Source organism: Chenopodium album, chromosome 21 (genome assembly GCF_948465745.1).
Source record: "Chenopodium album chromosome 21, dcCheAlbu1.1, whole genome shotgun sequence".
Taxonomy (NCBI): domain Eukaryota; kingdom Viridiplantae; phylum Streptophyta; class Magnoliopsida; order Caryophyllales; family Amaranthaceae; genus Chenopodium; species Chenopodium album.
Genome location: NC_137854.1, coordinates 6,377,420 through 6,405,270, shown reverse-complemented (window position 1 = coordinate 6,405,270; position 27,851 = coordinate 6,377,420). Strand labels below are relative to the sequence as shown.

The 27,851-nt window shown below is 35.4% G+C and overlaps 3 protein-coding genes across 3 annotated transcripts; 1 reads left to right on the top strand and 2 right to left on the bottom strand.

The window, feature by feature from the left end:
• Positions 1-647: 647 nt before the first annotated feature.
• LOC145601498 (F-box protein SKIP23-like) lies at positions 648-6,771 on the bottom strand. The gene is made up of 4 exons (XM_081657524.1): positions 5,460-6,771; positions 4,641-4,710; positions 2,221-2,379; positions 648-1,442 (listed from the first exon to the last, which is right to left on the bottom strand). The coding sequence occupies exons 1-4, from the start codon at positions 6,692-6,694 to the stop codon at positions 1,272-1,274; spliced, it is 1,635 nt and encodes a 544-aa protein (XP_081513650.1). The 5' UTR covers positions 6,695-6,771; the 3' UTR covers positions 648-1,271.
• An 8,858-nt stretch (positions 6,772-15,629) lies between these two features.
• On the bottom strand, positions 15,630-21,351 carry LOC145602897 (uncharacterized). The gene is made up of 4 exons (XM_081659046.1): positions 21,143-21,351; positions 16,944-17,005; positions 16,523-16,721; positions 15,630-16,058 (listed from the first exon to the last, which is right to left on the bottom strand). Exons 1-4 carry the CDS (start codon positions 21,272-21,274, stop codon positions 15,681-15,683), a joined length of 771 nt encoding a protein of 256 aa, XP_081515172.1. The 5' UTR covers positions 21,275-21,351; the 3' UTR covers positions 15,630-15,680.
• Positions 21,352-24,181: 2,830 nt separating this feature from the next.
• Positions 24,182-26,111, top strand: LOC145601558 (peroxidase 55-like). Its single transcript, XM_081657596.1, has 3 exons — positions 24,182-24,505; positions 24,971-25,162; positions 25,387-26,111. The coding sequence occupies exons 1-3, from the start codon at positions 24,293-24,295 to the stop codon at positions 25,960-25,962; spliced, it is 981 nt and encodes a 326-aa protein (XP_081513722.1). The 5' UTR covers positions 24,182-24,292; the 3' UTR covers positions 25,963-26,111.
• The last annotated feature ends 1,740 nt before the right edge of the window (positions 26,112-27,851 follow it).

The following is a 27,851-nucleotide window of genomic DNA, read 5'->3' as shown; positions in this document are numbered from 1 at the left end:
TAGTTTAAATCCCGTGCAATGCACGGTTGTTATTAATTTTTTAAAGAGTTATTATTGTTAAGAATTTTAACTGGAAGAATGATATTTTTCATTATTATAAAATGATTTCCTTACAGAATCTTCGTAAAAACGGAAAGTAAAATGGGCGGGAAAATTGTTAATGACATTGTGACAAGTGTCTTTTTAAGTTCGCTTTTAGTATAGGTTATTGATTGATAGATAACTTGATTGTATGTTTTTATTGTATTCTTAGCTAAGAAAGCATGTCTAATGCAATAATGTTATGCAACAGTCACAGAAATACGGAATATTGTCTGGTTGACCATTGACCGAACAAATGTAACGACGGTATTTATTTTTACTATAAGTAAACTACTATGTATATGATTTAATATTACCCAATATAAAATTAAGGTCAAGAGGCCATTGTCTATTCAAAATTATTGTATATTTTTGTCAACCCTTGTATAAACAAGAATAGTAAAGTTGAAACAAGGTCTGACCAAAAAAAATGGAGGGAATATCTCTAACTACAAGATGATTCAAAATTAATTATAGGTATAACTTCTTTTTTTTTTTTTTTTTTTTTTTTTTTTTTTTTTTTTTTGAGGGAACTTTTGTTTAGCAAATAAGTAGGTTTTTGTTTTTTTTTTTTTAAAAAAAAAATTAAGAATGTCATTAGTGTCAATTTATATTTTAATTTTTTTTTAACAAATATTCCTTTTACTTATCAATAACAAACGTATTTACAATCAAAGCAGTGCAATGACAAACATGAAGAAAAAAAAAAAAGCATTACACATGATTTTAAATTTTTAACAAGAGATCACAAATGGAAACATTGGAAGTATACATATCTTCATATCTCATTTCCATGGCTGATAGGTAAAATAGCTTCAATGAGAGAGAATCACATTTTTGAAAGAATCATGTAAGATTATTGCAATTCTAGTTCACATGACATTCAACACTTAACATAAAGACAAAAGCAATTATTCTTACAACCAGATACACTAATCCATGTTTATCATATAAACCTGAATAAAAACTAGTAGTATGATGAAGGTTACAACAACAATCGAAGCCTTAATCCAAAAGATGGGGTAAGCTACATGAGTATGGAGGTTGCCACAACTTAAATCTTTCCTACCTGCAATTGTTACAAAAGGCACCTCCCAGTTAATCTACAAGAGACAAAACTTACAGGAAATATAGACATCACAGCAATTTATCCTGGTGAATAAAACCAATTTGCTAAGGTAACCAGTATACTATTCAGCTGGCGCACAATACTTTTTTTTATTGATGGCATCCTCCAGACTACTAGTGTTTTCTTCAAACTGAAGGATACAAGCATTGAAATTTGTTTCTACAGAAAACCAATCGAGCTCAGAATCAGCAGACGCAGGACTTTCCTCAGTTGCAAGTGTGGATGTTCCTTCCTGCACAGTAAGGCACTCACTCATGTTCAAACAATCAAACCAATGTAAGACATGATTAACCAGACAAGTAGATGTAAGAGAATGGACTTCTGGTTGAGTTATCAATTTTCCTTCGGTCTTTTTGTTGGCTGCTATTCTAATTTGAAAAGTTAATTCTACCTGCTACACCATCCACCAGCAAATTGTTGTCTCCAAATCATTAACAGTTAGCCCTGCCTCTTGTATCTCCCTCCTTCACCAATTCACCACCCACCACCATTAAACACGAAACCACTGGCATACAGTTAGCCCTGCCTCTTGTTTCTCCCTCCATTACCAATTCACCACCAACCACCATAAAACACGAAACCACTAATATGATGCCACCAAATCTCAGTCAAATGCACCATTAAGATAACAATTTTATCATTCATTACCATCCACGAGCATTGTTCTGGAGAGTACATGTATGATAAACATGCCATATACGTTTGCGAATTTTGGCGCTTATAATCCAGTTTTCAGGATTTGGGATACGGGAATAATAAAAATTTGGAAAAGAAACAATGAGCAGTGAATTGCCAGTCAGAGTATGTGGAATGGGTAAGAGCAACATAAATTTTCTTTTAATTTTCAACTTTCATTCTTTCTTATGCACATTGTAATCTCCTTAGCATAGCAGGTTGAAATGGGTCATAATCCATATAATAGAAAGCGTTGATAAATGATCTCATCTGCTTTACTGACAGGCAAAACTTGAATAACTTTATAAACTGTAAAAGCAAGATATAGAAATTACTTGATCATGCAGGCTGATGGATTTTTTTTGTTGCTGCAATCGTTTGAATCCATACAGGAGTTCCTTCAACTTAAAAGTTTCCTTCATACATTTAAGCGCTTCTCTCATAAGTTTAAGCGCACCCACTTGGTCCACCAAAGCGAGCTCATTGAACTTGGCCTGCATTGAACCACGATCACTTGCAAAGTTACATTAGTGTAGAACAGGAAGGCCAAAAGTGGCAAAAATATATAGAGATGAAGGCAATAAGGCATTATCGTATTTCTTAGAAACCCACAGTCAAAATTCAATTAAAAAATACTTAGCTCTTACATCACATGGACAGGACTGTTAAAGGCACACACAGAAGACAAATAGATCCGAAAAAAGTAAGGAAGCAAAAAACTAAAAATAAAACAAATGTTTATTTCTTAATTCTTATACTCCCTCTATCCCTCAATATAATTCACATTTAAATTTCCATGGAGATTAAGAAAAGTGAATAGTAAACAGGAAAAAAGTAAGATAAAGTGTGGACTTGTAGAGAGTATATAACTATATATGGGATGTGTACACAACTCACACAAAAAATAATATAATATCAAGATTATAAATATTACTTTTAAGTAAAAACGAGAAGTTTTGTGACTTAACAAAAAGGAAAATATGATACTTAAGAACTGAGGGGAAATATGGAATCCTAATGCCAAATATCTGAAAGTACACCAAGACTACAAAGGGTTAAATTTATAAATTGCCCAATCATTTCAATATTAGCACCTGTTGCATGCTACTGATACTGCCTAACAGGCAACATCATAATATAAAATGGGTTGTACATCGCTATAGTAGCAACAAAATCAAGGTATCAAAACCTCTAAACTAAAAGGCTTTTAAACTTTTGATACTAGAAGTATATTTTTAAGTGTAAATAAGTTAAATATAAATTTCGAATACGGTAAGAAGATAAATTTCCCATCTCAAGGTACTTAAAATATGAAAAAGGCAATTCCACATGGAAAACACAGATGAGCTCTTAAAGATAGTTGCAAATTTGTCAAAGTAGTCACTTTTTTCTTTTTTTTTTTTCCCTTCTTCTTCTTCTTCTTTTTTTTTTTTTTTTTTTTTGAGAAAGGACCATTTTTACTTTGAAAAGGTAGCAATTCGGATCTTAAATTTTAATGTGTTTTTTGTTATTGACCGAGACGTTCAGCTGGATTCCAAAAGCTGGCCACCACTTTCCGGCATTGAACACCATAAACAAAGCACATGCCTTCATTCATAGCCTTTATTTTCTCTCTTTTTCCTTCTCAACCACCATTCCACCACCTCACCACCACTTGCACTTTACTATCTACTTCAAATTACCGTTGCTGCCTCCAACTCCACCCCGTTGATATAAAACCTTGCGTCTTGCATATCTCCTTCTTGTACCTCTTTATCTCTCCTCCTTGCAGGCACGAACATAGGAACAGACGCCACCCCTATAGCCCCTCGCCTTAATCTACTACACCCTCTTCTCTCCTTCTATGCCTCAATCTCTGTCCTCCTCAGACCCATTTTAAAGGTCACCACCCAAGCCGGAAAATGGCAGGTTGATGGTGGGATGGTGGTTATGAAGAAAAAGGAAAGACAATCTAGGGTTTTGATGAAGGCATGTGATTTGCATGTGGCAGTCAATGACAATAACTAGTGGTCAATTCACAAAGTCTGGACTAAAGTCTTAGTCAACAACAAAAAAAATGCATTTATGAACTAAAAAATAGTGACATTTTATTTAATCGCGGAATCCCCAACGCTGCGATTAAGAAAAAAAGAAAGAAAAAGGAGGAAGTAATAGAGTGCCATTTTAGAGCAATTATGAGACTTATTATTATCATTTAGGGGTGGCTGTGAGAATAGGTGTTTTTCCTTTCCCCAAAAGAATTCAATCCATCGTCCAAAGAAATACAGAGCACAATCTAGGTCTAGCAACTAAACCTGCATTAGAAGTTAAATTCTAAAACATTACAGCTTGCTAATCTATTCCCACATAGCTTCCGAACAGGAGACAGAAATCTCAGTAGCTAGCAATTGTTCATGAAAAAACACATAGATGAACACATGCTAAATAATGTTATTATCAGCTTCACAAAAGTCAATAGTAAACAATGTTCAGTCTTTTGTGCTAATAAACCTGGTAACACAATTTAAGTGATTTGGGAGTTGGAAAAAATCTGTTGCAGGTTAGAGGTGACAAACTAGAGCAGTTATAACATCTATTCTTCATAATTATCCTGTATCGATTATCAAAGAATACATCTCTTCCTCTTCTTCTTAATCTTAATTCGCCAATCTGTACTACTACTTTTATAAGCACTCAACTAACATCTACAAGATACTTTGTAATACACCAAACTATGATAAAAAATGGGGGGAGGAAGGTAAAAGTGAAGAAGAACCTTATCACCACCCGGAATCCTTGATTGCAATTTATCAAGTGCAGTTAAGAGGTTCCCAAGACGCTCAGACCTGACAGTAAAAGAGAAAAATTAGTCAACATCATCCAGCAACCTACTCTAGTTATCAACTAGTTTCAGTGAAATGAGGTCTTCATATAAAGCAATATATTACTCTAAAGAACAAGATTTCAAATGTACTGTTGTCATTCCTTTGTAGATGCAACATCGTTTCTATAAATTTGATAATTCATATGCCTTTTCAGGATAATTGAAACTTTTGAAAGGAATACAGAAAAGAGAAACTTGATTTGAGGAACTTAGTATGTCAAATAATATGATTCTCCAGTTCAATTAAAATAGTTAGGCTATGCTTTCATTGATCCCCGTCTCACTAGAGAGACAAATATTAGAAGGCTCGTACTTGACATTAATTCTCAGCTCCTGTGCGACATGCTCACATAGAAAATATCCAAATTTCTAATTAATAACAACCATGGTGGGCGTATACCATCTAGGAAGGGTCTCTTTAACCAAATGGCAACACTTACTAACTACTTGAAAGTTATTGATGACTAACCAATCAAAGGGCAATCTACAACTCAAAAACCAGAAACTAAACACGTTTCAAAGATAAAAACCAGTTCCTATCTTCCCGATGAAGAGTAGAAGGTACTCCAGAAGCAATTCTAGTCAGTACTTCAACAAGAATGTAATAGAAGAATAAATCAAAAAACAGTTTATCATAGTAAGAAACAGAAACTTCCCGTCAAAAAAAAAAGTAAGAAACAGAAACCAATCAAACCATGACTGAAAACATACTTGTCTTTCTTCCAAATCCAAGATGGAGGCGGCCATAATAGATTAGAATAGCCAGGGTGTGATCCAATTAAACTTATATGAGAACCATCTTCCAAATGCCATACTCCAATACGAAGTTTACTGGATTCTGATTTCCTAAACATTTCAGAGTTATCATCATAACCACTACTATAATTCACGAAACTATTTTCTTTAAAGAGGATGCAATTTTTCCCATAGGATCCATGGAGTAATTCAGCTGGCGCGGAAAAGGAAAATTCAGTACCAAAGAAAAAAGTCTGATCACCAATACTTTTAACCTCAACCCATTTCTTGGTACCCTCATTGAGCTCAAAAACCTTAAACAAACCATCATTCTCCCCACGAATAGTACAACGAACAACTAAATGCAAGCGCCCCAACGATTCCACAACACGTTTCCGCCTTCCACCACCACCAGCAATGGGAGGAACAACAACATTCAACTTAGTAGAAGAACCCTTACCTATCACAATATCATACACCCGCCCTCTACGATCAATACCTAAAACCCGGCCCTTAAATTCGACAATGTCATCAAATCGAAAACCTTTACCATCATGTATAATCTCCCATTGTGTCTGCACACCCACATCCTCAACCTTAACCCCTGAACCTAACCTAAACAACCCTAATTTCCCCTCCTCAGAAAGAACAACAGCAACAACCAACCCATTACAATCTGAGAATAAAATCACTTTATGAACTACCCGAAAACTGTCTTGAATCAGATTACAACCCTTTTTAGAAAGATAACTAAAATTATAAAATCGACCCAATTCAGAAGCATGGGAATCAAGAAAATTAAGGGTTCGAGGAAAATTGATTGGTAAAGAGTAAGAATTCTTAGAAAAGGGTTGTCGAATACTGACCTTTCCAGGAACAGATTGATCGAGAAAAAGAACCCAAACCCTAGGCATCCAAGATGGAAAATCTTCATCAATTGGAGGAGGACGAAGAGCGTAGATAATAGTGACAGATAAAACTGAAAAATCGGGATTGAGACAGTAAGAGCTTTGGCGAAGAGAGTAGGGGGGAGAAGGGGTGGTGAGAGGCAGGGGAGGAGAGAGAGTGGGTGAAGAAAATGAGGAAGAAGAACACCATGATTTGCAGACGCTTCTGAAGCTTAAGATGTCAATTGGGTTTGTGATTAAGAAATCAGCAATGGCGGATAAGAGTTCTTGAGGAAGGTCCGACCATGGCGGAATTACACCCATAAAATCAAGGTTATTTCTGGGTTTTGAGTGTTTTTGTTTGTATAAACTAAACAACTGCAATAAGACAAAGATCGAAGAACATATCTAGACTTTGCTCTGTACATGTAATAACGGTTGATTGGTTGACGGAAATAGGAAATTTGACTACTGCCGTTTGTCTTCATAGGGTAATAAACTACTCCGTACTAACTAGTAACTACACCTTCCGTCTCAATTTATACTCCCTTCGTTTCTAAATTACATTCGCAATTCTCTTTACTATGTTTGTGTAGTCCATGTTTGTGTACTACTTTCTCCGTTCTTTTTTATTTGATCTGTTTCTTTTATCTTAGTTGTCGATGCACAACTTTAACAATTAATAAGCTTAAATCTACCTAAGTAATAATAACAAAAGTTATATAATAGTACTTATTAAGATGATTTTAGAAACATTCCACGTGAATATGTTTTTTCTTACATATTATTCACAAAAGGCGGTCAATTAAGGGATGGTGAATACTGTAAAAGTCAAAATAGGTCAAGTAAAAAAGAACGGAGGAAGTATTATAGACAAATATCTCGAAAAAAATAGTGGTAAAAACTACAAAGGCATGTGGAAAATTTAAGGTTATTTAGGAAGTAAAATAAATATAATTTTTTTAAAAAATAAGGGTATAATGGTCTTAAAAAATAAAAATAAATAAATAAAAATAAAATAAACAAGGACAACACTTTGGTATCCATAAAAGTAAAACATGAATAATGCTTTCTCTGTTTTTTTTTTCTTCTTCTAGGATTTATTCTCATCGTTTCGTAATGCATAAAATTTTAGGAAAATCATAGGGTGAAGACCGAAATAGGTTTTTTTATAGGAAAATTATTATATTTATTTTAGGAAATATAGGTAATTTATAGTTAGTGGGGATATATATTTAGTTTTTAGTAGGAGAGAGATATACTAAAAAAATTAGTGTAAGTTGAGGTGATAAAAGAGATATATAATACAATACAAAGTAGTAGTTAGCCCTTTCAAAATAAGAAAATGTTTCAATTATTATGAAACAGACGTAAAAGGGTAATATTGCAATTATTATGAAACAAAAGGAGAAAAACACATTTATTTTCACACTTATCGATGCATTATGTTAATTATTAATCTCTTTAATCACCAATATGTAAAAATTATATACATATGATATTATAATAGTTTAAATCGAGACGAATCTAACCCAGAAAATAAATTAATAAAGGTAAAAGCTAACACACGTCCCCAAGGACATTGGATAAGATGGCACATCAATTACTTCGATCTGTGTGATTTTGGCATTCATTCACAATTAATATGAGTACCATTTTGGGATCTATTTAAAGGTTAACTAACACCCTAAGAGCGTTTGTCAGCAGAAAAAAAAAAAAAAAAAAAAACCTTATCCCCGACGACACACGACCTTCCCCCTTGTCCCTCCTCGACATTTCCGCGTGAAAACAAGGAAGATCTAGTAGTAGTGGAGGTAAAAGGAGGTGGTGATGGGTGGTAAAAGGAGGTGCTGGTGGTGGTTTAGGGAGAAGAAAAAGAGTGAGGGAGGTTAGAAATTAGAATTTTTACAGGCGTTACCTCGAGATTCAAGGGCAATGTTTAATGACCCCCATAGAAAATGGTAGAAAGCTAGAGTTTTAGAGATGAGGAGGAGAGAGAAACTGTTCGTACTCCACTGGAACCACCGCCACCACCACTAGGACATAACCAGAAACCCCACCACCACCTGAAACCCTCCACTAGCGAAATCTCGAAATTCCAAAACCTCACTACTAGCGAAATCCCAAAACCCCACCCTACAGTCACCCTCCTCGCAGCAAATCGAAGGCCACCCCACGACAAGAACTCAACCCACCTCACTCACCCTCCCCGCAGGTTGCAGCAAATCGAAATCCACCACAAAAACACCAACCCTAGCTTTAGGTATGATTGATTTCCGTCGTTTTTCTAAGATCGCACACCCATTTCGCTCTCCTTCGTTTTGATCAGACAAAGAATGCGGCTAGTGGTAGTGTTGGTGGAGGAAAAGAAGATGAACCCTAAATGAATATGAAGAAGATTGGTGGTTGTAATGGTCCGTTGTCGAAGGTGTTTATAGTGGCTTTGGTGTTGGTGGTCTTGTGTCGAAGGTGTTCATGGTCTGATGCAGTGGTTCTTATGGTGGTCGGTGATGATGGTGGTAGTGGCAGTTGTAGGAGGGGAGAGGAGTTTTTGTAATTAGTAATGTTAAGTAATATAATTAGTTGAAATTAGTAAGATAATGCTATTAGTTAATTAGGGGGTATTATAATAAGTTTATTTAAAAAAGGAAAGAAAAAGTTTATTGCACATAATGTGTAGTTAACAAATGTTGCATATAATAGTAACCAAGGAAGTATATTATATAACTTTATACAAATTACTATATATTTTATTGTTTCTCTTACTTTAAAACACATTCAAATTATTTTACTCGTATCTTTTTTTCCCTCACATTGTCCCAACATAAATATAACAAAAATTACTACTCATTAGGCTAACAAATAATATCACTAGAGTTTCAACAATTACCATTTATGGAAATTTCACAAATATTATTATTTTGGTGTTTAGAGAGGCACAAGTGCTGGTGATAAAAATCGATACCAATATCTCTTGGAACCAAGAGGAGAGCTCTAACCACTTAAATTATCTATCACTCTCAAATATTATAATATTACTAAATATATATGCACATGTTTTGATATTGAGCTTGAAGTCTCGAGGTGAATAGAGTCATAACTAATAAGCTTACTGAAATGATAAATATGACACTTAACAATCTTGGTGAATCCGATCAATCCATAAATGGTGACAAATGAGCTATTCAACTATTGCAAATACATTTTCCTTTTCGAGGGCATTCTCCAATTCACTGAAATTTTCTTCAAACTGAAGGAGATGAGCATCAAGTCCTGTCACCATAAAAAACCAATCAAAATCACAGTCATTCTGTTTCACAGCTTTCAGTATTGGATCAAAAGATGCATGCCTTTCCATAGCTGTAAGCTGTCTGGATGATCCTATCTGCACAGGAAGGCAATCCATTCTTAAACCATAATTCAATCTCGCAACTTCGCAGCCATGATATCAATTAAAAACAATGACCAAAACAAAAACGGAAATGTAATAAAGGAATCGTAGTGTTATAACCAATAAGAGCAGTTTTTACTGTCTTTTCCTCTCTTATATTCAAATCTGATAGGTTAAAATTAGTTGCGTCACCATTCACCAGCAAACCCGCCTATTGTATCTACATCACCACCAACCTCCTCTATACATGGTTGTACACTAACATAGAGCTAATGATGATTACGCAAACTACCATCATCAGTCAGATGATCGGCCGACACAATAAGTATGCGATCATTCACAAATCACAACCCTACACAAACTATGTTTTAACAAGAAATATAAACTTTGGAAATCCAAATCAGAATTATTTCTCTCTTCTAAACTTCAAAACTCCAATTCAAAAAGTCTAGCCATGCCATATAAGTTTCGCAAATTGTTGTGTTATAATTCCAATTTGCAGGGATAGAGAATGGGGAACAATAAACCTTTAAAAATGAACAATGAGGAGAAGTTGTGGCATTTACTAGCATATATGAGCTAGATGATTTTGGATGGACACTCACTTGAGGAGCAATAATGAGCAACATAAAGACTTTTAGTTCAAATTCTTCTTTCACTCTTCTACATACCTTATAATCTTATATAGTGTAGCAGGCCAACATGTCACAATCCAATTAAAAGGAAGCATTGAGAAACGATATCATATGCTTTGACAGCAAAATTCAAGGGAATATATGTAACAGTAAGCTACAGAAATTACTTGATTATGCAGATTTTCGGAATTGCTGTGTTTCTCCAATGGCACAGCTAGCATTTCAATTTCAATAGCCTTCATTTTGATAACTACCGCTCTGAATCGATTCAGGAGTTCCTTCATCTTAAGAGAGCATTCCTCAAGTTGAAGTGCACAATTTTGTTGCAGCAGAGAGAGTTCATGGAACTTAGCCTACATTTAACATCAATTGCTAAAAATTAGCAAGGGAGATAGAGAGGAGTCAAAATTAGATTAGAGATGAAGGCAATAACGCATCATCATCTATACTTAGTATTTAAAAACTATAACCAAGAAACTAAGAAAGACACATGTCCTCATCCATTCTATTACACTTCTCTAACCATAATGCCACATGTCATCTTACACTATTAATTTTTTATTGCACCAATTTTTTTTAATCTATATCTATACTTAGTATTTAAAAACTATAACCAAGAAATTAAGAAAGACACATGTCCTCATCCATTCTATTACACTTCTCTAACCATAATGCCACATGTCATCTTACACTATTAATTTTTTATTGCACCAATTTTTTTTAATTCTTCATTAAACTTATACTTAATCTTTCATACACACTTCATCTCTCCCCTTTAATTCAACCTTTTCCTATTCTCTCTTTAATTTTAGCCCTTCCACCTTCTATTTAAGCCTCTTTTTCGATTAAAGTTCCATAATTTTAATTTCTTTAATCATGTTTCCGATTACATATTATACCCTATAATGACTTACTGATATTTCTTCACTTATCTCTCAATACAATTTTATATGAATAACCCGTGCATTGCACGGGCCAGAAGGCTAGTTATTTTTAAAACCTCTGTCACATCTATAGTATTTATTCAAAATACTAAGGAATGCTCCTTTATTCAAGTTACATCTATAGTTACTGCCTTAACCTGTAACTGAAAATTCAAAATTTCACGAACTACGGCTATTCAAAGGCAGGTATACTTGAGAATTAATATTCTTCTCTCTAGACTCTACTCCTTTATTTAAGACCACCCTCTTTTATGTCCTATTGTCATTATAATCAGAATTTTAACACTCAATTGACATACATCTACAGGATCTTACACATATTGGGGTTGGGGGGGTGGGGAGGGGGAAGGATTTTTTTTTAAAAAAAAGAAAGGGCAGAACCTTTAAATTCTCATCTGGAATCCTTGATTGTGCAATTGAGAGGGTGTCAAGACGCTCAGACCTGACAGAAAACAGAAAAAGTCAACATTGCCTAACAACCTATTCCAGTTATATTCTACTCAGTAAATTTATAATTAGAGTTATTAGACAAGAAAGAGGATGATTTTTCAAAAGCCATACTAATTTTGTAGATTTGTAGTCATTAAAATACTTTCATCTTCAATGTCCACCAGCTACTATTTGATATACACCGTTGGGTTGTTCGACTAACAAATATTTTTTATAAATTTCTTGGGGAATAAAAACCATTTAGATAGTTTTACAGCAATTGCTTTTGAAATTGTTATGATGAGTTCAAGTGTCTCCTACAATAGTTTGCTGCCATTGAAGACAACTACTCGACAATGACAGGAAAAAATAACAGTATACGCACCATACTCCTTTCCCTTGCCATTTTTCTCACATCAGCCTTCCCCAAATACATCCCTACTATCAATCCATTAACACAGGTTTCTATTCCCTCCGTTCTTTTAAGTGCATCGGTTTAACTAGCACGTAGATTTAGTAAAGTGAGTTAAATGGAGTAAAATATTGTATAAGTAGCATTTGTTGGGAAATAAAAAATGCGGGGGTAATAGAAAATACAGAGTAGTTTATTTAAAAAACAATAGGTACGAGAAAAGAAAAAAAGGTAAAAGTAGGGACCATGGGAGGAGAAAGATACAATAAAAAAACTACGAGTAGAAGAGAAAATGTCCAAAAAGAAAGTGTTGCACTTAAAATAAATAAATAAATAAATAAAAATTCATGCACTTAAAAAAAGCGGAAGGAGTAGTAGCCAAAATCCTTATCATCTCGTTTTGGAAACATTCTCCAGCCCGTTTAAATTTAAAGTAAGCCCATACAAATATTGACACCCCAATGAGGCGGATTCTCACTGAATTTCGTATTTCCTGCAACCTCGAAAATTAAATCGACCTTCAGAATGCTCAAAGCCATCACTTTTTTCTATCAATGAACAAACTCAACAGTCTGCAAACTAGATTAAGCTAAACAAGGAAAATTGCACAATCACCCAAAAAGGGAAAAGCATAGTGCAACTTGATTTGTACAATCTACATATTAGAATATGAAGTTCTAGTCTTCCAGAGCGCCACCATGTCTATAATAGAACTATTTTGCATAATATTCTCTATATGTAGAACCTTTATGTACTTCCCAATTTGAATCTTAAAGTGCCCCAAAATAGCAGCCTATGCTACTCATACTACTCGATAAACTTGCCATGCACAGGTTACACATAAAACTTCAAATGAGTGTTCCTAGTCCTTCCTACTGCATTATCATTCCTCCAGTTCAATAGATAACATAAAAGAACCCGACACATTCATGTTGGACACTTTCCATGAGTGCAACCAACAGGTTTGAATTTCACTGAGCCACGTTGATAGAAGCAACTAATTTTGTCTACTGCAAAAGCACAATTTTAACTATTCAAAAAACTATTTTTAACCAAGGTACCAATAGTAGTTGCCAGTGAGTGGTAGAAGATGCTAAAGTAGGATATATAATACATGGGTGTGTACACTAGGCTCTTAAAAGCTTTGGTGGTTGCTCTACAGCAGTTGTGGTAAAGACTTTTTCTTCTCCATTCATAAATTGATTGAAGAAAAATATTAAAGGGAAACACTAATCTAATTTCCATAACATCTGTTTTGTGTAAGATAACATACCATGATAACATGAAATAAAGTGTTTTGCCTGAAATAACATATCAAGAAATAAAGCACAAAACAAGTTTTCTTACTAAGTAACAAAATGGTGATTAAATACATACCTGTCTTTCGGCCAGAACCAAGATGGGGGCGGCCAAAATAAATTAGAATAGCCAGGGTGTGATTCAATTAAACCAAGATGAGAAGCATCTTCTAAGTGCCAAATTCTAATATGATGATTATTGGATACTGATGTCATAAATAGAACATAATCTCCATCGTATCCTTCGTAGTTCAAAAAACTTTGTTCACTAAAAAGAATACAGTTCTTTCCATAAGAATCATGGAGCTTCTCAGTTGCCACGGAAAAGGAAAATTCAGGACTAAAGAAAAAGGTTTGATCACCAAGACTATTAACCTCAACCCATTTCTTGTTATTGAGCTCATAAACCTTAAACAAAGCATCATTCTTCCCACTAAGATTACTGCGATCAACTAAATACAAGCGGCCCAACGACTCCACTAAACGTTTCCGGTTTCCACCCCCATCAGTGATGGGAGAGACAATGGCATGTTTGGCATCCATTGGCAAACGGTTAGCACAACCTATCTTAATCTCATACACACTTCCTCTACGATCAATGCCTAAAACCCGACTCCTAAATTTGACAATATCATCAAATTGAAAAGCTTTACCATCATGTATAATTTCCCAATCTGTTTCAGAACCCACATTCTCAAAACTTAAACCCAACCTAAGCAACCCCAATTTCCCAAAATCAGAAAGAACAACAACAGCCAAACCATTATTATTCGAAAACAAAACCACTTTATGAACAATCCCAAAAACAGATGGTTTAACACTCCCATTTGGAAGATAACTAAGATTGTAAAATCGACCCAATTCAGAAACACGAAAATCAAGCAAATTTAGGGTTCGAGGGAAATTAACAGGTATAGAATACGGAACCCTACAAAAGGGTTTACGAAAACTGACCTTTCCAGAAACAGATTGGTCCAGAAACAGAAGCGAAACCCTAGGCATCCATAATTGATCGATTAAAGGACGAAAAGCGTAGATAACAGTGGAAGATAAAACGACGGATTCCTGAGTTGCATTGGGGTTTAAGATAGAGGAGAAGCGATTTAGAAGAGAATTGGGCGGAGATGGGGTGGTGAGAGGCAGGGGAGGAAACAGAGTGCAAAGAGGGGAGTAGAGAGAATAAGAAGAGGATGAATACCATGATTTACAAACGCTGCGGAAGCTAAGAATGTCAATGGGGTTCAAGCATTTGGCTATGGTGGATAGGAGTTCTTCATGAAGGTCTGACCATGGCGGAATTATACCCATTTTACAGAGAGCGTACTGTATGAGTTTACAAGCAACAGTGTCACTTTAGGAAAACTCAACCATTTATATAGTATCTATACCGGCTATGCGGAAGTTAAGGGAGTTTTAGAAGATAATTATCTCTACTAAACCTTTTTTTTTTTTTTTTTTTTTTTCTTAAACCGGGAGGGAAACTTTAACCACTTGAAGTATCCGTCACTTTCATCTAATTTTATTTACTACTCGTATATTTTTATTGGGAAATTTTCATTTGATGAGGACGGCTACGCGATGCATGCGTCATAGTTAATTATGTCTAGTCCGCTCTATTGATTTGACTTTATCACAAATTAGTTGTTGACATAATTAATTAAAAAATATATGTAAACAAATATTTTTACACCAACTTTTATATGTGACTGACCACACAATGATGCCAACATTATTAAGTTACAAATTTACAATGTTGCTTATAGGAGAGGTTCTTAGGTTTGCAGGGTCATATATTTGAAAAATAAAGTGTAAGCTAATTTTAATTCAATTTGCTATTCCATCTATGATCCCCACATATAAAGTAATTTAGAGTGTGTTCAATTCACCTGATCTGAACTTACCTGAACTTATTAGACCATATTAAAACTTATTTTAGTTATAATTTGTACTTGGGTAACAGTTATCAGAACTTATCAAATCTGATCTAAACTTATTTGAACTTATTACACCTGAAATAAGTGAAAATAATGTGAATTAGACATACCCCTTAGTCATCGATTTTCAATTAAGGCATGCCGTTGACTGTTTTACCATATCATTGGAAGAAGAAAACAGTATACTACTATGATAATAATGATTTGCTGTAGCATAACACCATTGTTATTTTCAACATTAAATATCAAATTATTAAACATGTGTTGCTATCTATTCCTTGTGGAAGATGAGTCATCCGGTCTTTTCTCACGCTGAACAGACCGAGGAACAAAGGCCAAGCCACGGTTGTGGCGACGGCCAAAGCTGATGGATGAAGGCATGGAGTCAGAGGTACTTAATTGAGAGATAGCAGAAGTAAGATCTTCCATGGTGTCATCAACCTCAGTGTCCAATGGCATTACATTTGAAGTTTCCTCTTTGCAAAGAGCTTGTTTACGCCACTGCTTTTGCCTCTGTTTCTTGGACAGATGCACTTTCTTATAAAACTCAAATGTTGTAGGAAATTTGTGCTTGTCCACAAGATGTTGATGTCGGGCTTTGTAACTTTTGAATTTCAACCCGCAAGTTTCCACCAAGCACTCGTACTGAATATGAAAATAATCAATCTTAATTTCTGAATTTGGCTTTTAAAAAATGTGCAGTAAGTAACAAACACCACCCATTCATCATAACCTCTAGAATATGTGCATTGACAAATAACTTTTTCTTTATTGGTAGTAACTAGTTAGTTCCACAGCTGCATTGCCACCACTTGAAAGTGAGGAAACTAGCATAATTGAACCATTCTGCCATTAGTGCCATCCTATCAACCCCCACCCTATAATCTAATAGCATGCTCGTGAGAGATAATCAGTCGTCTCCATTCTTTAGTTAAGTTTTTCAACATGATAAAAGGATGGTAACAGTTAAGTAATTTTTGTGTGCCCGAGTACCTTTAGAAGCAATATCAAGTATCACCAAGAGGAAAGCTTCAAAATTTAACTAATCAATGGGGGGGGGGGGTAATTAGGTGAAGATACAAAAGCATATGTGGATAGTTAATGCTTACCATAGGATATCCCCTTGCAACTTTGGCCTTGAAGTAAGAATCATGCACTTCAGACACATGTATGCTAAGCAAGCGTTGCGTAGGATATGCTTTATGGCACACTGAACAGGATGCAGTATGGCTCGCATTATAGTGATCCTCAAAACCTTCCAATGAATTTAACCGTGCACCACAACCAACAATTGGACAGAAAATCTCCCTGTAATCATATTATCACACAAGGGGTTCATCCGATTAAAAAATCATACAAGCAAGATAAAGATTGAGCACTTAGTCATCTATTTATCATATTTATGCTTACCCATCCAGCTGGAAAAGGGAGAGAATGAATAAAGAGACATATACAAGTTCCTTTTTTAGCATTTGAACAAATAAGATTGGAAAAACAAAAAACTTGAAACAGCTGATAATATGATATTACCTTTCATGATCGTCCATGTCAATAAGTTGTTTCTTTTCATCTTCAGTCAAGTCAATTGCAACCTGGAGTACATGGATATAAGTCAAGAAAAAGAAGGAAAAGAAGCCACTTTGTTATTAACCTCAGTACAGGGTCTATATTACAAGAAAGCTTAACCGGGAATTGAAAGGAAACCGTAAATATATAGTCAAAGTACACAAATTGGAGAATGCTAGGATGTTAAACGAACTAATTCTGCAGTATCATCTCTAACATTAAGAGAACTTCCCAAAGGGAAGCTTAAACTAAAAGTCAGGATTCATTTAAATGAACAATGAGTAAGAGCCAGCACTTATGCCAATATGCCATTAAGTATTTATGTTATGAAGAATAATGAGAAGACCATTTGATAACTCATGGTTTTCCATTTTCATGAAACAACCCTCAATGTCAAAGATTTCCCTAACTATTGTCTAATGTACCTCGACATATACTCTAATGTATCTACTGATAGATTATGGAAATAATCTTTTGTAATTATCTTGCATATATTTAGTGTATATCTTTCCTAGTTTAGCATAGCTTAACCTAGTTGCCTCTAATCTTGTATATATACTAATATTTGATGAATGAGAAGGCTACGGCAAATATTCACATATTCTCTCATGGTATCACGAGTCTAGGTTTCTTTCCTGAAAACCCTAATTCTCTCTTCTTCCGCACTCTCTCTTTCTCTTCTTTCTGTTCTCCATGGCTGAATCAAGCAAAATTCATCCTGCTACTCTTGTGAACAACATCAAGTCTTGCATCCCTATTACTCTCGATTATAAGGGCAAGCAATTCAACACTTGGTCGACTCTCTTCCAGCTTCACTGCCGTGCGATCTTGGTAATTGAGCACATAATTCCACCACTGGTGGATCCTTCGACTAAGACCACCACGCCTACCCCTGCTGAACTGGCATTCACCCAACGCCTTGACGATATTGTTCGCCAATGGATTTATGCAACCATTTCTCCTGACCTCATGGATTCAATCATCGACCCTGATGATAAAGCAATTGATGCGTGGAAAAGGTTGGAAGAATTTTTCCCCAACAATAAATCTGCTAGGGCCCTGCAATTAGATGCTCAATTTACTAATACTCGTTTGGAGCAGTTTGAAGGAGTCACACCATACTGCTCTCGTCTCAAGTCTCTTGCTGATGGCTTGAAAAACGTAGGGGATAAGGTATCCGATAATCGAATGGCACTCCAATTGTTGAAAGGTCTCTCGGAGGAGTATAAGCCCTTTCGTACATCCGTTCGACACCTCAATCCATTGCCTTCATTTGACACTCTCCGTTCTATGCTAGAACTTGAAGAGCAGGGCAATATGTCTGACCATGTTTTGGATTCGAGTGAAGAAGCGCATGTTATGCACACAGCTTCAACACAGCAATCCTCACAGCACTCTTCTACTCGTGGGGGTGTTTCTCCGGCGCGTGGTGGCCGGAAAAACAACAAAGGCAAAGGCGGGAAGGGCAAGAGTGCCGGCAGTGGTGGCCGGAACTCCCAACAATCGTCCCAGCAACAGCAACATCGTGGGACCTCTGCTCCTTCATCGCAATAGAACACGGCCCAGCAGCAGCAAGGGTGGATGTTTCCCCCTTGGGCCTATTGGGGTCAAGCTCCTTGGGCCACACCGCCGTGTCCTTATCCATCTCAAGGCCAAGGCCCAGTTCAATGGACTCCTCGTACTCCTCAACTCCCGAATCAGAATGGTGTTCTCGGATCTCGACCTCAGCAAGCATACTACATGGCTGCCCCTCCTTCTCCGGGTTATGTTCCGACTAATATTGAACAAGCTATGCATACCTTGTCTATGGCGGATCCGAACTACTACATGGACATCGGTGCTACATCACATACGACCAATTCCCAAGGTAAATTGTCTTTGTATGTTCAATTGCATAAAAACAGTAATAATTCTATTATTGTTGGTAATGGTAGCAAAATTCCAATTCAAGGTTATGGTCACGAATCTCTTAATCAAATCACACTTCAACTCAAAAATGTCCTTCATGTCCCAAAGCTTATCAAAAATCTTATCTCTGTTCGAAAATTCACTACCAATAATAGTGTTTTCATTGAGTTTGATCCTTTTGGGTTTTCTGTGAAGGACTTGCAGACGGGGAGCAAAATAGTGAGATGTGATAGCAGTGGCGATCTTTACCCTTTCTTCTCGGATCGTCAAGTCCTTTCTTATTCCTCTCCATCAGCTTTTGCAGTTGTCTCTCCAAGTGTGTGGCATTCTCGTTTAGGTCATCCGGGAAATGCGGTTTTAGGTTCATTACGTAGTAATAAATTGATAAAATGTAATAAGGCTCATGTTGATGTTTGTCACACTTGTCCTTTGGGAAAACTAATAAAATTGTCTTTTTACGATTCTCAATCTCATACTACTATGCCTTTTGACATTATTCATAGTGATTTGTGGACTTCTCCCGTATCTAGCTCTCTTGGGCACAAATATTATGTTCTCTTTCTTAATGATTACACAAATATTTTGTGGACTTTTCCAATTGCATCCAAGTCTCAAGTTTACACCTTGTTTCTTCGACTTAGAACTTATATTCGTACTCAATTTGAACGGGAGGTCAAAGCCTTCCAATGTGATAATGGAACCGAATTTAAAAATGATCCTTTTATTAAATTTGGTCACCAACATGGGATGGTTTTCCGGTTATCTTGTCCATACTCTTCTCCTCAAAATGGCAAATCCGAACGTAAAATTAAGACTATTAATAATATCGTTCGAACTCTTCTTTGTCATGCCTCTATGCCTCCTTCCTTTTGGCATCATGCTTTAGAAATGGCTACCTATTTACACAACATCTTGCCAACTAAGCTTCTTGATTATAAGTCTCCCACTCAAATATTATATCAAAAACACCCCGACTATTCTCATCTTAGGGTGTTCGGTTGTCTATGTTATCCTCTTTTCTCTTCTACTCAAATTAACAAACTCCAACCGCGCTCTACTCCTTGTGTTTTTCTTGGATATCCAAGCAATCATAGAGGTTATAAGTGTTATGATATTTCGAGTCGCAAAATTATAATTGCGAGACATGTTTGGTTTGATGAATCGGTCTTTCCATTTTCTAAAATTCATTCTCCACAACCCCATTCTTATGATTTCTTGGGTGATAGCTTAGGACCTCTTTCTCATCCATTGCTTCAACATAATTATGATGCTAGCATTGATCACCGTCCTTCTCATACACCCCACGCAAATCAGCCCCCCCAGCAGCTTATGCCTTCGCCAATATCTTCCCCTAGGCAGTCTACCCCGCAGCCTGGTTGCGGCACACCAGCCCAGGCCGCGGGTGAGCTGCGGACTACGCTGCCTGCCCAGCAGCAACTCCATCTGCCCCCCCACATCACCCCCCTGCCAGCAGGTGGGGACTCTCCCAGCACCCTGCAGTGTGGCCCCGTGCCACCGCCTGCATCCCCCGCCGGGTTACCAGCGGGTGCTGGTGCTAGAGCTCCCATTTCTGCCGAGCCCACTGCCCAGCCCGATGGTTTTCCATCGGCCGATACCATAGTCTAATGCTTACTAATGAATTTTAAATAGTCTTGTATACTCTTCAATATATTTCAGCTTTCCAACATTCTCTTTTTCATAACCCTATCATTGAGTTTGTGAGTTACAAATGTATATACTCGTATTTCATCCGTTTATTTTATTAGTTGCAACTTGCAACTCACCTATGACTCTTCAACTATCATGTATGTCAGATTCTCACCTCATGAGTCAAAACTCACAAGTCACAACATTATTTCAAAACATAAAATTTTCATAATTTTACTTCGGAGTAGAACATTGGGAGAGTATCAAACTTCAAACGCAAATCTCATACATTAATTTTTCTTTCAACTCTAACAGAGAATAGGCTAAACTTTAATTACTTCTATTTAAGTACAAAAGCTGTCTTATTAAAGCTCAATTAACTATTGAGAACAACCTTTTGTACCAAATTTACCTAATTTTCCCCAAATTAACCACTTATTTCAAGCAAATCAAAGCCTGATTATATTAACAACAAAAATGATTACTACATACAATATTGCTCAAAAAAATACTGTAATTTTAGTAAAAAAAGAGCTTAATCGAAGAAATTAATAATCTAGTAGCATAAAGTATGAAGTTTGACAAAGATTAAGGAAAAAAATAAAGACCTGTTTATGAAGAAGTTGTCGTTCAATATCGCCGGAAGAGAAAAAGAGAGAATCAGGTGCGAATTTCCGAGAAATAGGCTTCCAGTAACAAAACTCTGATTTGGATGTACCTTGTTCGATTTCCATCGCCATTTTTACGTAGGAAGAGAGAATTTGAGGATGTATTTCAAAATTTTCTGGGTTATTCTACCGTTTGACAAATTGATTTTGTACAATTTTTGAATCTGGGGTGCTTGGGTAATTGCTGAGGTGGTCTCATATTGGGCTGGGCCTGGAAAGTTGAATACTTTATTATATGGGCTGAGTCTCATTCAATGTCATCGAAGTCCAGTTATTAATAAATACAACTCAAAGTAGCGTGGTAGATTATACATTGCTCAGTGTTTCTCTTTTAAAAGTTAAACTTAAATATCCTCGTTGGTATTTTGATGGTATATTCTAACTAGTATATGAGAGAAACCAATTATATCTATGCCTGAACTAATTTATGGTACAACTATTGCATTGAAGATTGTGTGCAATTGATTTGAACTAATTAGATTAAGGGCATGTGTACGATAAAGCCACAAAGCTAACGTGGCCTCACTTTATTGACTCATTACAGCAGTTTAGGCAATAAGACAACATCACTACTACAATGAAAGGCTTTATATGATAAGTTGTGTATGATTGTGTACGAAACGAGTAAATGGTGATTGTGTATGCCTTGTTCTAGCATAAATTGTCCTAATGGAGAAACACAATCACAGAAGGAATGAAGTTGGTTTTTGTGATGATTTAGACATTTTTGAAATAAATGCAGCTTGCAAATAATAGGTGAAATATTCAATTAAACCTATAGTAGCTATAAAAGCTATCCTTTAGCTTAAGAATCAAAGAAGATCAGCATTCTTATTCATGTCAACTGTTGAGTTGTATTGACCTGAGCACATGAGGAATAAGAGTAAGACTACCTATGTACTAGTACTACTACATAAGTATGTTGATAGCTTAACTATAAAACACTAACACAGTACATACAGCTTGGCAATATTAGAGGTCCAAATTAAATTGTAGTGTTAGAGATAATGAAAGTAACACACCTACTTTGTTTAAGCAAGAATGTTTAATTTATGGGGTCTAAAAGCCAGAATTTTAGCATATTGAAGGATGCTTTAAGCACCTAAAGTTGAAAATTTTACTTGTTTGTCCATAAATGTGCAAACAGCACTCCTAATAGACATAAACTTAACTAGGATTGTATGTTGCATGTATTGATAGATTTAGTGTATAACCCTCATAACCGGCCTTTCTGAAGTTCGTGCTATAAGGTTCTCATTGTGCAGTCCATAAGTAAGGTGTTGCACGTCCGAAATGGGGACTATATCATGGAGCAGAGGGACTATTTTGCATTTATACAAGCTTATGTATGACCTTTATGTTCACATGAATCATCTCTGAGGCGAAAAACTGGCAACTAAAATTAAAGGCCAAAATTCAGGGATGTTTGGGCTTTGCTGAGGTGTTGTTTGATATTGGGCTAGGCCTGAGAAGTTGGGTACTTTGGTATGTGCTATGAAATGGGCCTCCTTCAATATTCCTGAAGTATTTATATAACCCATCAAAGTTTATAGAGGCTGCCCAATTTATCATGTTGTATCAAGAGGCAAATCTGTAAATAAGTCAACAAAATGTGTAGTTAGCATGAAATTTTTGTAATAATTTGAACGACTGTGGGTTTCGAATTTAATAAAAAGTTGCTAATTTCTTATTATTTTTGCCATTTGATAAACATATGTTATATTTTGTTTATCAAGGTAATTACTAATTAGCTTGTATTTTCACCTATTCATATTCACACAATATCTGTATCGCGGTCTTATATTTTGGGCTTTCCCTTTTGGCAACATCCTATTATTGAAGTCATAGTACTATATAAATTTATCATCTTTACTCTATATTGTGTTTTCCACACTATTAGAACTTTCCTCCCTTGGAAAATTCTCTAAATTTTGGTAGTATGTGGGTCCACACTCTCAAGGGCCTCAACCCATTTATGAATCAATTATTAATTTATTATCTTTTGCTATCTAAAATAAGTAATTATAATGTGTATTTACACATTTCACGACTATTTTCAGTAATCTAAAATGTATAAGCTAGCTACTCTATAATAGAAGAACTCTTGTGGAAAAAGTTAATGACAACCAAATTAAAAAACGAGTTCATAATTCTAAAGAAGCAGCGTAAATAAAAAGATATACCAATAAAGTGTTGAAGAACAATGTTGGGATTTGTTGTAGTGTCAATGTCAACCTTGTTGGTGCAAGCCAACACTAGCTCAAAACCTATACGTCACTCTTATTATAACATACAAACAACACCGACCCTAATTAAATTATTCAAGATTGATTAACACCATAAAAGTACATACACTATTGATAAATTTAGGCTTTACAAATAATAAGTGGAAATGCTGGCGATGATAATTAAATGATTTTATAAACCAAATTGCACCAAGCAACTTACCCACCTTAATAAAATTAGCTCTAAATAGTATCGTAAATCATGAAAATACTTACATACTACATTTAATTTGTTATTAGGACATTTTCATAAAATACCCTTACACGTAGTTTAAAATGAAAATCGGGTACCCTTACATTTTAAAAAAATGCATCACGCGCCCCTCAAGTTTGAGAGGTGTATGAGTCAAGCTAGTCAACCATGCATATAGTGAGTACTTATCGGATAAACGTCTATCATTAACTTGGAAAAATCTTCAGAATTTAGGACACCAATATAATAAAATGATAACCCTAAAATTGGGGCAATGAAACAATAAGTAAAATTAATGAAGCCAAAAATCCAGGCTGTATATATGAAGTTGTCCAATTTGACCTTTCTAATGAGAGCCACGTAAGATAGAACTAACTCGTGGCTTAATTTTATTGATTAATCACAACAGTTTAGGCAATAAGACAACATCACTAATTCACTACTACAACGAAAGGCTTTATATAATAAGTTGGATACTTAGGAACTTAGGCCATAGTGTATGTACAAAATTCTTATTTCTTCTCTTCATCAAGCTGAATTATAAGCTAGTATTACTATTAGAGTATTAGCAACCTTTAAGAATTGTTCTCAAGGAAGAAAGCAAGGAAGAAAATGGAAGATTATTGGAGAATACTTTGCTCAATTCTAATGATCATTATGATGGTTATTGAGGGAGGAGAAGCTCAATTATCGGAAAATTTTTACAGTTCCTCTTGCCCTCGTCTCGAACTTATAGTGCAAAAGGCTGTTAAGAAGAAACATGATCAAACTTTCGTAACAGCACCAGCAACACTACGTCTGTTTTTCCATGACTGCCTTGTTCAGGTAATGCTCTTCCATGCAATTATGACATATGTATGATCATTCAAATCAACAAGGTGGTGTGTTTTTAGTTTTCAAATAATACAATTATTTGCAAAAATTTGACATAAAATAAAGAAGAAAAATGTCTAATCGTTGCAAATAAATGAATAATATGAAATAGAGGTAGTACATAAATTTTAACCAAAATTACTAAAACACCCTTGAAAAAAAAAATTAAAACTTCAAAATTGGTCAAAACTTCAACTAGCAAATAGCTAGGACATATGGTTAATATTGGTTATAATTTATAAGGATTCCTCAAGTTAGTTCTTATTTTAAGCCAGCATACATGCACCAAAACACTCAACAGAAAAATACAGTATTCCAAGGCTAGTAGACAAATAAGAAAACATTCAAAATTACTACTACTAAATTTATCTACTCTTGAGTCTGAGTGTTTACCTGATCATCCTTTTATTTTTACAGGGGTGTGATGCTTCAGTCATGATTTACTCGCCAAATGGTGATGCAGAGAAGGATTCAGATGATGATCTCTCGCTAGCAGGAGACGGATTTGACACAGTTATGAAGGCCAAGCAAGCAGTTGAAGCTGTTTGTCCCGGTGTAGTCTCTTGTGCTGATATTCTGGCTCTTGCCGCCAGAGAGGCTGTAGTTCTGGTAAGTCCCATGTTACCTAATGAATCACCCACATTATATTGAGAGCTCTAAAACGCGTAAAGTAACATATTACAATACCGTCTTTATATATAACATATGACCCATCGATCAATTACACCCCTTCAATCTGTTGAATCATGTTATTTTCAGATGGGTAACTACGTGACATAATGTTAATACTATTTTTTTTCCCCTGATTGATAATCAATTTCAAATGTTTTCAGGTAGGAGGCCCTTCATTCAATGTAGAACTTGGACGTCGAGATGGGTTAAGATCAAAAAAATCAGATGTCACAAACCATCTACCGGAACCAGACCACAAGTTTAACGAGCTACTTAACATGTTTGCCAAGAATGGCCTGGACCAAACTGATCTAGTCGCGCTGTCAGGAGCTCACACCATAGGTGCAGCCCACTGCTCGAAGTTTTCAAAACGTATCTACAATTACTCCCAATTCAGCCCTATTGATCCTACCATGGACCCCTTATATGCCCTACAGTTGCGGCAACAATGCCCACCAGGTGTAAACCCAAATGTTGTCGCCTTTTTGGACCCTTTGAGCTCGAATACATTCGACAATTCGTATTATAAGAACTTAATTGTAGGAAGGGGGTTGCTTACTTCAGATCAGGAGCTCTTTACTAACCTGGCTTCTAGACCAACAGTTATTGATTTTGCCAATAATCCTGGCAACTTTAATGCAGCTTTCGTTACTGCGATGAGAAAGCTCGGTCGAGTTGGTGTAAAAACTGGTAATCTAGGTGAAATCAGAAGGAACTGTGCAGCATTTAACACATAAATCCTAATTCAAGAACATTTATCCCTTACACAATAAAAAATTGTACTGCAATATTTATTCATTATTTCTTACATCATTTTAAGTTTTTTTTTTTTTTGGGTGAAGTACATCATTATAAGTTAATCAACCAGTATATTTGCATGATTAAATTTTGTTTATTAAGATGCAATAGTAGGCACGTAACTAGGTTGCTTGCTATCCTATTTTCGGAAAATACGTACACTTCATGAACTGTAAGAACAAGTAAATGACGACGATTGTGTACGCCTTATTCTGCATATATTGTCTTAACATAATAGTGAAACACAATTACAGGAGAAATTAAGTTGGTTGTAATTATTTAGAGACATTCCTGGAATAAATGCAACTTGCAAATAATAGGTGGAACATTCAAACCCATAGCTAAAATCCGTAAAAGCTACTGTATCTTTTAGCTTAAAAATCAAAGAAGATGCATTGATTATTCATGTCAACTGTCGAGTCGTATCGACCTTAGCACATGAAGCACTATAAGTACCTTGTATGTTGATAGCTTAACTATAAAACACTAGCACATTTAAGTGGTCCAAATTGGTGCATTATTAGAGATAATGAAAGTAACACACACCTTGTTTATTAGTCCTTATCGAGCAAGTTTAATGGGGTCTAAAAAGTCATAATTTTAGCATAACACAAACAAAATATGCAAATAATGCGAGAAAAAACCATAACCATATACTCAATTACTTAAAAAGTTAAGTAATTTGATCTACTTACCTATCCTCTGCATTCCACATATATGAATTTCATTTGAGCATATTGAAGTCTCATTAGCCACAATCCATGCTGCGGCCACTTTAAGTCCTATTGATATGTTCAGTAAGAAGTTATCTGTCCCATATCAACATGTTAATGTCTACATATATCGAATATACTTTAACATTAATTTCATTGATGTATGCTTATTGAAGTGTGCCTAGGTTGTACTCTTGGTAAGTCAAAAACCTCACTTGTTTGTCCATGAATATACCTAATAAGCTAAACTAGATTGTGCGGCACTGATGGATTCAATGACATGATTGTCTTGAGTTGCTTTTTAATGTTTTTAAGTTATAGAATCAAGAACATTAGAACAACATGAGGCAATACCATACATATTTGCCTTTTTCTGAAGCCTGCGCTATAGGATTCTTATAGTACAGTTTATTTGCTAAGTGTTGCAACTCGGAAGCAAAAAGTATGAGAATTCGGCACTTAAACAAGCTAATGACCTCTATGTACACATGAAAACTTGATCTATAAACATGAATCATCTCTGAGGCAAAAACTGCAAAATAAAAACAGGGGCCTCAATACAAAATTAATCTGTCTGATAATGGCCTGACAGCAAGAACACTTACCATGTTCTAGTAGCCACTTAAACAATTTAATGATTGGATGCACCTACAATTTTCTCTGAATATGGTGGAATGACCAATTTGTATTAAACAACTCTAGGATGATGAAACCCATTAAACAAAATGTGACACAATTAGGTAGAAGCTGATTATGCATAGGACCAAGTTACTGGTATCTTACTATATCCTAACCCAATTACTTAGTAATTGGAATGGTGAATGGCCAATGTAATTTAGCTCCTATTGGCTACATATATGCTTTTAACCTTTTATAATTACCTAAAAAGCAACAAGGTTATTGTCAGTAGGCAGGAAGAAGTGACGAATATAACGGAGAAATGGAAAATCATTTTCCTCTTAGTAACCATGGGATTTTAATCAACGCAGAAGCTAGGAAACTAAAAAAAAGATTTCTACAGGGTAATTTAGCTCCTATTGGCTACATATATGCTTATAACCTTGGACTTCTAGTTTTGAAATATAAAACAGTTTCATAGATAACCTTTACATTCT